This window comes from Neoarius graeffei, chromosome 25 (assembly GCF_027579695.1).
Source record: "Neoarius graeffei isolate fNeoGra1 chromosome 25, fNeoGra1.pri, whole genome shotgun sequence".
NCBI classification, from domain to species: domain Eukaryota; kingdom Metazoa; phylum Chordata; class Actinopteri; order Siluriformes; family Ariidae; genus Neoarius; species Neoarius graeffei.
In genome coordinates this window covers 15,863,186-15,880,283 of record NC_083593.1, presented here as the reverse complement: position 1 = coordinate 15,880,283, position 17,098 = coordinate 15,863,186, and the positions used below count along the sequence as shown (strand labels likewise).

Genomic DNA, 17,098 nt, shown 5'->3' with positions numbered 1-17,098 from the left:
TACTGTATGTCTTGTCCAACCAGACAGACAATGTGGTTACTCTTACAGATTAATTTCATAAAAAAGAGTTCCACAGAAATCCTTCCATTCCTCCTCCTCCTCCTCTTCTTCTTCTCATCTGAGCTGATTGTTAGCATGACTATCTGAGTGAATAACAGAAAATCCACTACCCTGCTGCTTGTGTTAGTCAGTGTATTCAGGCAGGTGATTAGTCATTAGAATAAATGGTAATGAATCTTCTTAATGAAGCACAGACACAATAACATTAATGCGAAGATGTTCACTGTATTTGTCAACGGACATTTATAGTGCCTCACTGGTTTATTATTATTATTATTATTATTATTTTAAATAGACTTTACCAATGCAATGCAAAGTAATGTTATTTTATTCATTTAAAATGTAGATAAGGATTTAATGTAACCATTTCAGTTACTCAAAGAAGAAAAATCACAATCATAAAGAAAATATCGCAAACTGGACAGGAAAAATTTTTTAAAAGGCCATAAGCAATGAGCAGTACAGTACAGTACAGTACAGAAAAGATACAACGAGCCGTTTGGGATCCAAAAGAGTCGGTTCGTGTTGGTGTGCCGAGTCAAATGAACCGACTCAGTGAAAAGAGGCAGAATTCCCTATCATGACTTTCTAGTTTGTCAGGTTTTCTACCCCTCTTTGTCCTTTTCTTTTTCTTCTCTTATATTTTATTTTGCGAGGCTCTCTTTAGCTTCGTTTTCCGCTTGTTTATTTTAATTTTGTATGATTCGTTCTCAGTAAACGCGCCGCTGTGTTGCTGCGCAGACTCTGACTGAGCAGCGCGCGCGGTCACAAACCGAGTCATGTGACAGAAAATAGTCACGTGGTTCCGATAATCCGGAAGAGACGCTGCAGGAAACACTAGTGTTTGAGAAAATGAGTGCTAGCTTGGATTTAAGGCTGAAGCGTGCGAACAAAGTGTATCATGAAGGGGTAACGTTGCACTTAACGTGATATTCATATGCATTTTTCTGAATTAAGTTGAACCTTTTTTTGGGGGGGGGAGGTGTAGCTCCGGTGTCGTTAATACAATGTTTTGAAATGGAGGGAGAAATTATAATGGCAGCTTTTAACGTTTCATATAACAAACATGATGTGCTCATGAAGACACACAACTTGGAATGTTAGAAATCTGACAGTTATGAATTTGAGAGTTAGAACATGAATGTGATCCTATCTAATGTAGGCAACTGATTATTTTTCTATTAGGGCAGCTGATAAAGAACTCACTACCAGGATGTAAAAGCTCTATCTGATATATATATTGTTGAAAGAGGCACTACAGTTACCCATAGATCTTTATTACATATCTTGAATCTTGTCCCCATTCTGTTTTAGGAGGTCCTGGCTGGAGTGGTGGTGATCACCAGTAAGGAAGCTGTGCAGCATCAGGGAATCACCCTCACCATGGAGGGTCTTGTTAACTTGCAGCTCAGCTCCAAGAGCGTTGGAGTCTTTGAAGCTTTTTACAACTCGGTCAAGGTAAGCAGTCACATAGCATCCTGAAATCACTGCTATACTATCAAGGTCAAGACTTTTTTAAAATTTTTTTATTGTCGTTTCAACCGTATACAGTTGGAACCGCGCACGGTTAAAATGAAACAACATTTCACTAGGATGATGGTGCTAGATTAACATCACAGGACTACAAATAACAACATAAAGCGCAAGAGGGGCGGCACGGTGGTGTAGTGGTTAGCGCTGTCGCCTCACAGCAAGAAGGTCCGGGTTCGAGCCCCGTGGCTGGCGAGGGCCTTTCTGTGTGGAGTTTGCATGTTCTCCCCGTGTCCGCGTGGGTTTCCTCCGGGTGCTCCGGTTTCCCCCACAGTCCAAAGACATGCAGGTTAGGTTAACTGGTGGCTCTAAATTGAGCGTAGGTGTGAATGTGAGTGTGAATGGTTGTCTGTGTCTATGTGTCAGCCCTGTGATGACCTGGCGACTTGTCCAGGGTGTACCCCGCCTTTCGCCCGTAGTCAGCTGGGATAGGCTTCAGTTTGCCTGCGACCCTGTAGAACAGGATAAAGCGGCTAGAGATGATGAGATGAGTGCAAACATTGCAGACAACAAGGACAGTGCAAAAAATGACGACTAGAGCAGCGGGTACAATTACCGACAGTCCATAATTATCGACACCTTTTCAGATTTACCACTAAAAAACAATTTTTCAAAGGTGAGTTTCAGTTACAGCAGTTATTATTGGTTAATTAATCAACCGGAAGACCCGCCTCGCCCTTTGAGCTTGTCATCTGATGACACAGCTCGTTTTAGCACTTCAGCAAAACCCGGACATTATCATCGCAGGTAAGCATGGTGGAAAGATCATGGACATGTTTTTACTTATCAAATTCACTGATATTTCATGATCTCCTTGTCAGCCTGCTTTGTTTCTTACCCTTTCATTTGACAGTCGCTGTTTTGTATCTAAACGTGCGTTTGAGAAGTCACGTGAGGTGTCGATAATCGTGATCACTTTCACCGGTGTCCACCGTTATCGACACCCTGTGGAATTAGGTGACATTTACAACTGTTATGTGTCGATGGGCGGAAAACGCCATTCACCAACAATCTGCCAGGCAAAGGATGGTTTTACCCATTTCGCAAAAGGCATCCAGAGATAACAGAATGGGTTCCGCAACTTCTTGAGAGAGAACAAGCCTCCATCAGTTTTGAAATGCTTCAGGGCTGGTACAAGGGCCTTAATTCATTTTTGGAGAAGGAGGTACCGGATTTTCAGAATCTTATTAACAATCCCAGGCGCATTTTCAACGCAGATGAGAGTGGATTTCCCCTTTGCGTTACAAGTGATCGGGTGTTAACATCTGTATCTTCACGACATGTGTACCAGGTTGTTTCCAACACAAAGTGTCAAATCACAGTTATGGCAAGCTTCAACACCTTAGGGGTACTTGCCTCCTTTAATTGTCTTCCCCGGCCGGAGATTCAGGAATTTTGGTTTGTCAGATTTCCCAGAAGCCGTTTATGGTCATACTGACAATGGGGTGGATGGACAGTGACTTGTTCTTTGAATTTCTGAAGCATTTTGTCAAGTTTGTGAAGGAGAACACACATTCATTCTCTTTGCTGATGGACATTCCACCCATATCTCCCTTGCGACTGCAGAATTTTGCGCTGCAAATGGAGTAATTCTCTACTGTCTTCTGCTCAATACCACTCACATCTTGCAGGCTTGCGTTATTGGATTTTTTTATTTATTATAAATAATCATCTGGATGTCGATAACTGTGGACAAAGGGGTCAATAATTGTGGAACGGTGTCACGTGATCCGATACGCTAAGGAATCGGGAATCAACTCTCCCTCCCCCAGTGAAAGTTTGAGTAATTATTCATGCACAATTTACGTATCTCATCTCATCTCATTATCTGTAGCCGCTTTATCCTTCTACAGGGTCGCAGGCAAGCTGGAGCCTATCCCAGCTGACTACGGGCGAAAGGCGGGGTACACCCTGGACAAGTCGCCAGGTCATCACAGGGCCGACACATAGACACAGACAACCATTCACACTCACATTCACACCTACGGTCAATTTAGAGTCACCAGTTAACCTAACCTGCATGTCTTTGGACTGTGGGGGAAACCGGAGCACCCGGAGGAAACCCACGCGGACACGGGGAGAACATGCAAACTCCGCACAGAAAGGCCCTCGCCGGCCCCGGGGCTCGAACCCGGACCTTCTTGCTGTGAGGCGACAGCGCTAACCACTACACCACCGTGCCACCCAATTTACGTATTGAAAGGCTTTTTTTTTTTACTTTTGCAACGGCCAAAAGATTGTTAAGGTGTCGATAATTGTAGCTGCCGCTCGAGCACAGACAGACACAGAGACTCCGATTGTTGGCACGCCTGCGTCTCTATTTCGAATAATGAACGCATTGTCGAGAGGGGCCAATATGGACGCGAGCATTTTATACCCTATTTGGAACATTTCGTGGCGTATTACTTGACTTCATGGTCTCAATATCGAAAGCCTTGCACAAATATGCAACTTCCAACATAATTATCTGGATATTCAACAGATTTCAGCATCGGATGAATTTGTTTTGACCGCCGCCATATTGAATATACGTCAGACCCGTTCGTGTATTTACGCCGCCCCGTTTGTAGCGCCCCAAGCGAGTAAAACCTGATCCAAGTCTTTCGCTAGGTGGCGTCTTACGGTCTATGTACAAATATTCGAAAGAGACAAGAAAACATGGATAAGAAAAAAAAGAAAAATACATCTATTTTGTCATTCTTCGGCAGAAAGAGAGTACATTCACCTGAAAAAACTGATACCCCTGATACCCAAGGTAATTAGTCATACTAGATTTACAACAATAACTACTACTGCAACATCAACTACTACAACAGCAACCACTACTACTACCACTACCACTGGTGACTACTACTACTACTACTACTACTATAGACCTACACCAAACTGAAAACAAGTTAATAAAATAAATTAATGAAATTAGAAGTAGAGGTGATTAGAGACAAGCAGAATTAGACCGTCACAGCATGCAAAAAACAAACCCATTCTTGTGCTATAATTTACAAGGAGGAGATAATATAGATGTGATATATAGTGGCCTGTGGTTGAATTCCAAAATATTGCCACTGATTAAACAATATCTCAATATATTTGGTTGAAGCATTGATTTTTGTCATCTACATTGCTTCATATGGCTTCTAATACCAAAAAAAACAGAATTGAGAAGAAAAAAATAGCCCCTGGGCTGCCCCAGCTGTTCATTGGGCTCGCTTCGCTCACTAGGTTTGCTTCAACTGAAGGATAATCACTGGGCCCCCCATTGTAGAAATGGGCCCCTGTTTTTTCCCAGGAGGGGCCCTGTGGGCCCCTTGACCTGCAAAACAATCTGAGTCTCTGCAGACAGACAGACAGTACAGTGCCAACCAGTACCTGTTGCTGTTAACGTGCGGAAAGTTGAGTGTGTGTTTTGAGGTAGTATATGTCAAAGGAAATAAATAGATGTAAACATTGTAAAAAAAAAAAATAATAATAAAAGTGAGGGTGCATTATTGTTCACTGTGCAAAGACTGCAGTGGGAGTTGCGTGTTCAACAGTCCGTGTGTATCAGTCCAGTCCGTCAGAGTTTAGTTACTATTATTCAGCATCCTCAAGATAAGCAGTAACTGTTGCTACGTGTGTAGAAATATCCTTTGGAATATGGCAAAAATGATTGGACAGAAATCTGTGGTTGGTAGAAGAGAGCAACTGGACTTGCTTGAAAAGTCTTGAAGACGTTTCGCCTCTCGTCCGAAAGGCATCATCAGTTCTGTCTGTCTAATAGGGAGTATCAAGTATTTATCCTCTCATGGATCATAATAGAATCCAAATCAGAATGCTGATGGCTGCATTGAAGGTGGCTGATAGATGTCATAGACACCCACCTCTGTTCAGTGATGGTCGTTCCAGGCTGACAAAATTGAATGATCCTCTCTGGCTAAGATGTCTGCCAGTTTTCTGGAAGTCCTCTCATACTCCCGCACTAGTCGAAGGGAACTCATCCCAAAGTGTGTAGAAACATATCTGTGAAGATACTCAGTCGTCCAGGTACATAGTAATCTGTGGTTCTACCAACCACAGATTACTATGTACCTGGACGACTGAGTATCTTCACAGATTGGACAGAAATGTGGAGAAGTATCAAATACTGCATGAAAGGCTCCTGAATCCCAACATGTATATCTTGTGGTATCCAGCTTTTATTTTTTTTAATTTCATGGCAGACTATTGTCATGGAAATGTATGCTGGTTAGTCTATAGATAGTTTTCACTGACGTCACGGCATTCCGGGGAACACCCCCCAGCTGCCATCTTGGAGGGCAAACAAAACGGACCATCGCCACTACCGGCTACATTATCTCGGACGAATTTATGAAGTTATATAGTCAGTTTTCTAAAATAAAGATCAATGTCGGCAAAATCAAGCAAACAGAAGTATATAGATACATTAGACGACGTCTCACGACAACAGTATGCAGCCAAACTGGCCTTGATTGGGGGAATTGACCCCTACGAAGTGGACAAAGATGCATTTTCAAGTGACTATGCAGGGCTGCCAAAGCCTGAAACTGCCAAAGCCTGAAACTGACTTCATCAAACTTTAAAGGCTGTCTGATATATACAACTTTATATATTCACAGCGCGCCTTTTGGCGGATGCCGCCTGAATCGCGCAGATCCAGTTTTTTTTTTTTAGGGGGGGCGTTGGAGTGTCTGATCGTAATTTCAAAGTAAATTCTGTATTAAAATTACTAAATAAGCAAATCCGTTACAGTCCATGAAACAGGAAGTATAAGGATGAGAAAAAAACAGCTTAAATCGGAAAGCTGCGCACATTTGCGCAGTCCTGCACACCGCTCGGGCTGCACAAATGTACGCAGCTTCCCGATTTAAACTGTTTTTCTTATCCTTATACTTCCTGTTTCATGGACTGTAACAGATTTGCTTATTTAGTAATTTTAATACAGAATTTACTTTGAAATTATAATCAGACACTCCAACGCCCCCCCTAAAAAAAACCCCCCCGGATCTGCGCGATTCAGGCGGCATCCGACAAAAGGCGCGCTGTTTGCATCCCAAACACAAATTAAATCATACAGAATAGACCTAAAATGTTTTTCAAAAATGACCCTTGCGTGAGTGAAGTGACAAGTTTCAAATAGAAACGTGACAAACGAGCGATATTAAGTGTACATTACAATGTAAACGTACACTCAGCGGTTCCAGTTAGGCATTCTCCACAGATTGTTCACATGATGTTTTGGTTTCCAGAAACAAACTTAAACACAATTGATTGTTTATTTAAACAACTTACCACTTATAAAATGATCGGAGCAGACTTTGCTGTGTTTGGAAGGCTGATAATCCTTGCGGTTGATTCTCGCAAGCCATAGATTTCTCCTTTGTATGCTGAGTTTGTTTGTTTGCTCGCCTTTGTGCTCCCTTACAGTGGGAATTCCATAAAAGCGCCGCTTGACTTCATCATCTGACCTATTACGACAGCCGTGAATACAACAGGTGTGCACCATTGCTAGCTTTAAATAGTAGTAATGTAACTATAAATGTAAATAATATACAAATGAATGTAACTCGCGCGCTACAATGTGTGCTCAGTGACCCGTACGGTAAGCTAGCCCTCCAAGATGGCCGCCACCAGGGAATCCCCGACTCTGTGACGTCATGTGAAAACTATCTATAGGAAAAACAGTTAAAATGAGAGGTGGGGTTGAGTAAGCATCCTTGCTTTGGTTAACGTTTTTCTGCTCTCCACAGCCCATTCAGCTGATCAGCAGTAACATCGAAGTAGCCAAACCAGGCAAGGTGCCAGGAGGCAAAACTGAAATCCCCTTTGAGTTTCCGCTGCAAGCGAAAGGAAATAAAGTGCTGTATGAGACCTACCATGGTGTTTTTGTCAACATTCAGGTAACTATTTAAAAAAAAAAAAAAGGGAAGCTAGAAACTATGGGCTCAGCTAAGTAGCCTCTGAAACACTAACAGCAGAGGAGACAGTGTGAGGTAATTCGGGTTCAAATCTCACATCTGCTCACATGCTTTAATTTGAAAGTGGTCCTCAAGAATATTTCTCGGGCAAGACGGCTGGACGCGTGTAATGTCGAAGGCATTATGTTTCCAATCACGACTAGAACATGTCATGTGATCTGGAGGACCGATAAACTTTATTCCTTGAGAAAGCTTTACATAGTCTGAGAAAACCTGAGAGATTACTTCCCTGGCCTCATGTGCCGTTTAAGGATTTTGAATGCTCTTCTAATCTAGACCATAAAGTCTTGCAGAAATGGACAGACTGTTAAATGTGTATTTGAATGTTGACACTAAAGATGGGTGATATAAGGGTTAAATTGTGATGTGGGCTGTGTCCGAAATCACTCACTCATTCACTACTCACTATCTGTATAGCGGACTATACAATGAGCTCATTGGTAAAATGAAGAAGGAAGAGGGGAAAAAAACGCTTTCGGACACTACTCCGCCGCGCTGTTATTTACGTCATTACTGTCGCACAATTAAAACGTGCCGGATCAGTCAGCTGGTGGGTTTTCAAAATAATACCTACATATTATACTGAGCGTATTTCCCACATTAATAAATACAAAAAGTACTTTGTCTCTGCTGCATCTTTCAGTTCTTTGAACTCGAGGCTGAATCCTTTCTTCTTTGCCGCTGCCTTTTATTAAATCAAATTTGAGGCATTCCTCGCTCTGCACTCTCACTTTTATTCATTGTATTTTGTGTTTTATTCTGTTTTAGCTTATTTTCTCTTTAATTTTACTTGAATGTCCGTTAATAATGTGTTTCTTCCTCCGTCCATTCAACCCCCAAAACACTTTTTTTTTTTTTTTTTCCCCCCAGCGCGACCGCAATGCATGATGGAATATATTGCTTGGTTAGTGACCATCGGTGATGGCGACACTACTTTTCACGGTGCATTGTGGGATACTATGAGTCCACTATATAGGCTGTAATAATTCTCGCTATACATTCGAACAGCATTACAAAATGGCAAACTCACTATGCAGTTCACTATGTAGTGAGTGATTTCAGGCACAGGGTCGGTGTGCCTGAAAATAGGAAAATAATCAATAATGGGGTGATGTGATCCTGTATGGTTTTGTTCCTCTTACACCAAAGAGTTAGGCCCTGTCCACATGGCAACGGATTCAGGTGAATCTGATAAAATTGTTTATCGTTTTGGCCTGGCGTCCACACGGCACCAGCGTTTTGGGTGCCCCAAAATGAAATCTTTTGAGAACGGGTTCCAGAATGAAAAAATCTGGCAACGGAGGCGTTGCGAAGTCGTCTGGATGAGTAGAACGGATTTGTTTACGATGACATCACAACCACGTGCTTCACGGCGGGTAGAAGTGTAACGAACTCGATGCGAGTTGTCAACAAATCCTATAAATTGGTTCATGAAACGCGCTTACAAAATATTTTCACTGTGAATATTTATTGTGTAATGGTGCAAAGTGAGAGAGAGTGAGAGAATAGCCCTTAGGGCAGGGTCAATCCCGCCAGCAAAAATAGGGAAAAAAAGGAGTGATCTCACCTCTTCAGATGTTGGTTGAAGTCCGACAATACATTCCTCAAAAAGGCCGTAGAAGAACAAAGTAATCCATCAACGTGTAGCATTCAATTTATTCCGGACCATTAAAGAATTCTGGAGGATATCAGAATGTTGGCGTACCGGCTTCCATCTACCCCCGTTCATTCCTCTTTCCGCGTCTCCATTCAAAAAACGAGCACGTGATTTAAAGGGACTACAGTTAGGTCCATAAATATTTGGACAGAGGCAACATTTTTCTAATTTTGGTTCTGTACATTACCACAATGAATTTTGAACAAAACAATTCAGATGCAGCTGAAGTTCAGACTTTCAGCTTTAATTCAGTGGGTTGAACAAAATGATTGCATAAAAATGTGAGGAACTAAAGCATTTTTTTAAACACAATCCCTTCATTTCAGGGGCTCAAAAGTAATTGGACAAATTAAATAATTGTAAATAAAATGTCCATTTCTAATACTTGGTTGAAAACCCTTTGTTGGCAATGACTGCCTGAAGTCTTGAACTCATGGACATCACCAGACGCTATGTTTCCTCCTTTTTAATGCTGTGCCAGGCCTTTACTGCAGCGGTTTTCAGTTGCTGTTTGTTTGTGGGCCTTTCTGTCTGAAGTTTAGTCTTTAACAAGTGAAATGCATGCTCAATTGGGTTGAGATCAGGTGACTGACTTGGCCATTCAAGAATATTCCACTTCTTTGCTTTAATAAACTCCTGGGTTGCTTTGGCTTTATGTTTTGGGTCATTGTCCATCTGTATTATGAAACGCCGACCAATCAGTTTGGCTGGATTTGAGCACACAGTATGTCTCTGAATACCTCAGAATTCATCCGGCTGCTTCTGTCCTGTGTCACATCATCAATAAACACTAGTGACCCAGTGCCACTGGCAGCCATGCATGCCCAAGCCATCACACTGCCTCCGCCATGTTTTACAGATGATGTGGTATGCTTTGGATCATGAGCTGTACCATGCCTTCGCCATACTTTTTTCTTTCCATCATTCTGGTAGAGGTTGATCTTGGTTTCATCTGTCCAAAGAATGTTCTTCCAGAACTGTGCTGGCTTTTTTAGATGTTTTTTTAGCAAAGTCCAATCTAGCCTTTTTATTCTTGAGGCTTATGAGTGGCTTGCACCGTGCAGTGAACCCTCTGTATTTACTTTCATGCAGTCTTCTCTTTATGGTAGATTTGGATATTGATACGCCTACCTCCTGGAGAGTGTTGTTCACTTGGTTGGCTGTTGTGAACGGGTTTCTCTTCACCATGGAAATTATTCTGCGATCATCCACCACTGTTGTCTTCTGCGAGTGTCCAGGTCTTTTTGCATTGACGAGTTCACCAGTGCTTTCTTTCTTTCTCAGGATGTACCAAACTGTAGATTTTGCCACTCCTAATATTGTAGCAATTTCTCGGATGGGTTTTTTTCTGTTTTCGCAGCTTAAGGATGGCTTGTTTCACCTGCATGGAGAGCTCCTTTGACCGCATGTTTTCTTCACAGCAAAATCTTCCAAATGCAAGCACCACACCTCAAATCAACTCCAGGCCTTTTATCTGCTTAATTGAGAATGACATAATGAAGGAATTGCCCACACCTGCCCATGAAATAGCCTTTGAGTCAGTTGTCCAATTACTTTTGGTCCCTTTAAAAACAGGGTGGCACATGTTAAGGAGCTGAAACTCCTAAACCCTTTATCCAGTTTTAACGTGGATACCCTCAAATGAAAGCTGAAAGTCTGGACTTTATGTCCATGTCCATTATATAACTATAACTTGAATATGTTTCTGTAAACAGTTAAAAAAACAAAATTTGTGTCAGTGTCCAAATATATATGGACTTAACTGTATATCCATAGGATAGGGAGTGAGAAAGTGTGTGCGTCTGACAGTGACAGGGGTAGTCACTGTGCGCATGCGCAGTTATGCGCATGCGTCTACTTCTATTGTTCTGGTGTCTCCGATGGGACCGTCTTACAGCGCACGTAGAGGTGTGGCATGTGTATTGCATCGTTTTCAGCAAGCGTTACGTTGCCATATGAACCTGATATTTTACTGATCCGTTGCCCATGTGGACGCGATATTTTTTAAAAAAAAATCTCGTTGTCGTGTGGATGTAGCCTTAGTCGGCGATCGGAATAACTTATAGCTTCACTAAAGTCATTCCCTCACTAGATTGTTTGTTTGTTTCCCTCTCTCTCTGTCTAGTGACTAAGACAAATAAACACAGCGTGTCATGCTACCAAGACATCACAAATGGCCCTTTTCCACTACCCTTTTTCATCTCACTTCAGCCCGACACGACTCGCGTTTCGACTACCTCAGAGCAGCACGACTCAGCTCGCTTCAGCCCTGCTTAGCACCCAAAACTCGCACGGTTTTGGAGTGGGGCTGAAGCGAGCCAAACCGAGCCGAGTGGGGCTAGGGGCGTGAGGAGACGCTCCCCTGTGCACTGATTGGTGAGGAGGAGTGTCCTCACACGCCCCGCGAGCACGCTGGGATCTGTAAACACCGTAAACCCGGAAGAAGAAGAATTACGAATTATGAGAATTTCTGAAGCCTTATGCGCCTTGGCTCATCTATACGCTCTTGCCAGTATCTGTTGGCGTTGTCGGTGACAACAAGCCACAACACCAAGACCAGCAACACTAACGACTCCATGTTTATTGTTTACTATCCGGGGCGTGAGACTACCGCTTAAAAGATCACTGATGTCACTGTTTGCGCCGCCTAACGACATCACGTGACATCCACCCACTTTCGCTAACTCCACCCAATGTGTCCACCCACTTCCAGCCAGCACGGTTCAGCGCGGTTGTAGTCGAAATGCAACTCCAACAGCCCCACTCAGCTCGACTCAGCCCAACTCAGCACGGCACGGCTCGGCTCGGCTCAGCCCAACTCAGCCGCGTTGGTAGTGGAAAAGCGGCAAAAGTCTTTCTTGAAGACTTAAAGTTCCAGTTTTACGTCTGAGAGTTGCAAAGTGCTGACACTGGAGACTCTTTCCATTAACGATAAATAGAAGTCTCTTCACGGAAAACTTCACCATATGAACCATTTATACACATTTTACGAGTATGATTTGTACGGAGGATGTTCCATGTAGTCACCGTTTTAAGGTATTAGAGCAAGTAAGCAAACCGAAACGTGTGATTTGCCTTGGCCTCTACGGTTCGAGCTGTAAAGATTAATCAGCACCTTCTGAGAATTCAACTGTCCCTGTGGTATAAGACAATATAACATAAATCATGTGAAATTAGATTAATCACAATCATCAGTCGCTTTCTGACTGTCTCCACCGTTACAATCACGGACAAGAAGCTGATTAGACTTTTAAAGCCTTGTTTGATCTAATTACTTGGAGGATTTGTGCTCTAATTTCCCCTCCTATTCAATATGACACAATTTTATTTTTGTCAAGGGTAAATGGTAATAATTAGCATGGCACGAAGGTTTTGAACTTTGTTAGCAAGCCTAAATAGTATCCTGTGTATTGAGAAAATGCCTCGAAGTACCATGTTTTGTTTTGTTTTTTTCCTCTCCATATCACCCCGCCCTAATTGATGCATTAAAATGTGTCGTACTTGTTCTTGGACAATAGTCACCCCTTTCTCCTTGTGCCCAGTATACTCTCCGCTGTGATATGAAGCGCCCTCTGCTGGCAAAAGACTTGAGCAAGACCTCTGAATTCATGGTCCATTGTCAGGTTAGATGTTGCTCAGCTTCCATCATGACTTGCTGCAAATTTCTGTGAAGTAATTCGATCAAGAAACACTAAAGAACTAATTATATAATATTTCCTTTTCTCTATGGTCACGATCTGCAGCCACAGAAATCCAAAGTGCAGCTGACGCCGGTTGATTTCACCATCACGCCAGAGACACTGCAGAACGTGAGAGAGGTAAAGACGCCTGATACCATGGACTCGTTTAATGGCCCGTTTGTGCAGTGTTGACTTTGTTTATTCATTCGAAAGGGTCCAATTATTGCACTTGTTTTGTAATAGACAGTGATTAAGCTCTTTGAGCAAGAATAGTGTTGTATAATTGACCATACTGTTACTGGTAAAGTTGATTTGTTTAAAGTTTTGTCTTAAAAACAAGATATTACTACTGACTCCTGATATAGAGCTTGGACGCTGACAAAGGTATTTGAAGAGATGTATATATTTTTTGATATTTCAGTTATATACATGACAGATGAAATACAATTTCTTTGTTTTCTGTGACGTATTGGAGCCTCTGGGATTCTCAGGGAAAGGTATATGCTTTGAGTGCGCAAATAAAGTTTTGTATTCTGTCCAGATTCACTGGATATTAGCAATCGCGCACTCTGGTTACTCTACTACAAGGATATCAGCTCATATACCGTGAGTAGAGAAAAACAAAATGGCGGCGCGTGTTGCTGAACCAACCGAGGACGAAATAAAACCTCGAAAACAAAATACCAAAAAAAAAGCAACAAAATATGGAATAAAAGTATTTGATAGCAAGAACGTAAGTTTTTTTTTTTTTTTTTTCAAAGAATTATTATTATTATTATTATTATTATTATTATTATAGCATTTTTTCACAAATTACTACTGTCATTTCACAGGTTTGTTTACATTCGAATCGGAAATTATTTTGTCGGACATTTTGTATAAAGGTTTTATCGAATTTGCAAAAAATAAAAATGCTGTTTCTCTATGGAATCAATTTTGTGCCAAAATGTTCATACAATACTTTTGAAATATCAAACAAAAACGACAAATCAAAATAAAAAAAAAGTCAATTTTTTTAGACTGGCAAACAAATTATTCGTGTAATCGTGCAAAATATCAGTCTATTACTCTTCAGAAACCTTTTATTTTTGTTCCGCGTCTTTCTCAGTTTTGTTTGACGTAATTTATTTTGGTTGCGATTCCAGCTTTCTCGTTTGCGCTCCCTGACTTTTTGCTTGCAGTTTTGGCACAAACTTCCCGTGTGGGCGGGCTGTCCAGGAATGCATTCCCATTGGCTAACTTGTGTTTGACTGACAGCTACGCTCAGCCATTCCCTACTCAGATTCTGGCGGACTGTTTGACGAGTGACCGATCCATTGACGGTAAACAAGGATCGAGTGGACTTGTGTACTACTGCAACACATACAACACATTTGTCCCGTACTTACACTTTGTTGAATTAATCCAATATCATAGTCGCCACTGAAGTCCACTTGACCCTTGTTTACCGTCAATGGGTCGGTCACTCGTCAAACAGTCCGCCAGAATCCGAGTAGGAAATGGCCGCAACAGCCTCCGGGGGAATCGCTGAGCGTAGCGGTCAGTCAAACACAAGTTAGCCAATGGGAATGCATTCCTGGACAGCCCACCCACACGTGAAGTTTGTGCCAAAACTGCAAGCAAAAAGTCAGGGAGCGCAAACGAGAAAGCTGGAATTGCAACCAAAATAAATTACGTCAAACAAAACTGAGAAAGACGCGGAACAAAAATAAAAGGTTTCTGAAGAGTAACAGACTGATATTTTGCACGATTACACGAATAATTTGTTTGCCAGTCTAAAAAAAAATTGACTTTTTTGAATTTTTTTTTTTTGAATTTTGATTTATCGTTTTTGTTTGATATTTCAAAAGTATTGTATGAACATTTTGGCACAAAATTGATTCCATATTTCTCAAAACCCGGTGAATGTGGATAGAATAAAACTGTTATTCCGCTCAATCTCGTTATACATGGCTTATAGCCAACTCGGTGCTTGGCGAATTGGCTATCAGCTCATGTACGAGTCGATTTTGTGGTATAACTGTTAAATGTTCTGTGCAAATAGTGAGTGTTTAACATCACTGTAGAAAATTCAATGCCCAGCATAACTATTTAAGTAAAGCTAAACTGCTTAATAGGAGCTTAGCTATTTCAGTTGAACATAATTTTAGATCCACCCACAGAACCTCATTACAGTTCATATCTTCCGTTTTGACTCCACTTACTTTCACGTCTTTTCACTTCACTTAATGGACACGAGTGTAAGAGATGACTGATTGATTGGCTAAATGTGAAGATGGATCACTCTGAATGCTTCCACTTTTCCATGGGAATCCTGGCCGCTTCAACTTCGGCCGAAAGAACAGAAAATCAGGATTTTTGAGACTTGAATTTAGGGTTCGCTACTCTCCCCCCCCCCCCCCCCCCCCCCCACAGAATTTTTTAAAAATCTTAAAACTATAACCCATACTTTTTAAAGTCGAATCTTACTCCTAGTAAGTTTAAAAAAAAGAAAGACAAAATGCAAATTTATGAAATTAAAACAAATTTAATGTGATATGTATATATTTCGGATACATTAAATTTATATTCAGCTTCTAAACTCCATATACTTAAGCCTAAAAGTATTCTTTAACAATAAAACTTGGGGGGGGAATTTGCCCATGTACAATGGCTTACAGAAGTAACCAACCCCTTGGAATTGATCAGATTTGTCTTTAATAATCAATGATAAGTGCGCATTTTCTAACTGCAGGTATGTGTTTTTTGTTTTTTTTTTCCCCCATTTTTAAAGTCAAAATTAATTATTGGTCAAGCATTTAAAAGCAAATCAAAAACTGAAGTGCTGCGTGCATAAATAAGTATTCAATCCCTCAGATTCTGGAAGCTCCAGATGAAAGATGTATTCTTAACGAGGACTTATAATTGGTGAAATATTGTGAATTGTTATTCTTATAAAAACATGTATTCTATTCCCTTCTAGTGGGTTTATTGATGGCATGCAATATTATCATATCGCTTATCCTATGAGCGCGCAATATTGTGATAATATTGCACGTTGTCAACACAACACGACGTCACACATCGGAGCTCACGCGAAGATCCAATAATAAAACTTTTCTGCTGCGCATGCGCAGAATCGTTTCTTTGTCAGCCGGGAAAGAGAGAAGACGAGGTTAATCCAGTGCTAGGTTTAAGCACTAAATAAAGAAACTGAAGATGCACTGAACACCTGAAGGCTACCAAAACTTCGTTATATAGTCTTTACGCATATTTACAAGAGAAAAACGTACCAACGGACATCGAAAAACTGGAAAAGAGGCACATCGGAGATGTAAAACTTCCGTGTTAGGGAGCGACTGTGATGGTTTGTAAACAAACATGGCCGCGAGGTCCGCTTCGTTAAAAGCAGAAGATTTTGAGAGAATTTTGGCTGCCAGGTCGCTCCATTGTGTGTAGTTGTCGATGTTGATTTTAAAAGTAACTAAGTAAATTACGCAGGGAAAATAATAAATAATAATAATGTTTGGCTTGACTGCGCTAGCATTGGCCTTCGCTAACGCTATACCGGCTGGAAGGGAACTGGACTGCCACACTAACAGCACCGAGTCATGGGTAAGCTCGCGTTGGCCTTCGAGAATGTTGATAAGAAGAGAGTGTGTATTAATAATAATAATAATAATAATAATATTGGCTGCCTTTTTTCATGGTCTATCAGATACATTCCGTTCAGCTACTCGTCTTGGACTCATTCAGGATCATGCTAGCTGAACGGAATATATCTGGCAGACCACGAAAAAAAGCCAGCCAATATTATTGAAATATTAAAACGGCTTCCTTTTTCCGAACAGACACCACCTCAGTTGAACTGTCATTGGGAAGAGACTGTCAGTCTGAAAAGAGTGCAAATGAAAGCTAAGGAGAATTCTAAGGAAGTCGAAGGCAAGATAATAGAATTTCATAATTTAGTAATAGGGTGTAAAATTATATCTGAGAGGATGGATAGCCCAGAAAGCACTGTTAGATCGATAATGAGGAAGTGAAAGCTGTATCATATCACCCAGGCATTACCAAGCTAAGGCCCTCCCTCAGACCTCAGCACAAAAACGAGACGGAGACGAGTGAGAGCCAACAATCGGTATGAAGGAGTTACCGAGTGCAGTGAAGCTGCACCACATAACCATTTCAAGAGCTCTGCATAATTGAGGACTGTATGG

At 41.4% G+C, this 17,098-nt stretch overlaps 1 protein-coding gene across 2 annotated transcripts in view; it reads left to right on the top strand.

Annotated features, from left to right (window-relative positions):
* The first annotated feature begins 864 nt into the window (after positions 1 to 864).
* vps26c (VPS26 endosomal protein sorting factor C) overlaps positions 865 to 17,098 on the top strand; it is a 36,649-nt gene continuing 20,415 nt past the window's right edge. For both annotated transcript variants that reach the window (XM_060909490.1, XM_060909489.1), the window contains exons 1-5: positions 865 to 969; positions 1,375 to 1,518; positions 7,338 to 7,487; positions 12,765 to 12,845; positions 12,966 to 13,040. In XM_060909490.1, the coding sequence (XP_060765473.1) occupies positions 913 to 969; positions 1,375 to 1,518; positions 7,338 to 7,487; positions 12,765 to 12,845; positions 12,966 to 13,040 (507 nt within the window). In that variant the 5' untranslated portion in view covers positions 865 to 912. The remainder of the gene's footprint in view (positions 970 to 1,374; positions 1,519 to 7,337; positions 7,488 to 12,764; positions 12,846 to 12,965; positions 13,041 to 17,098) is intronic.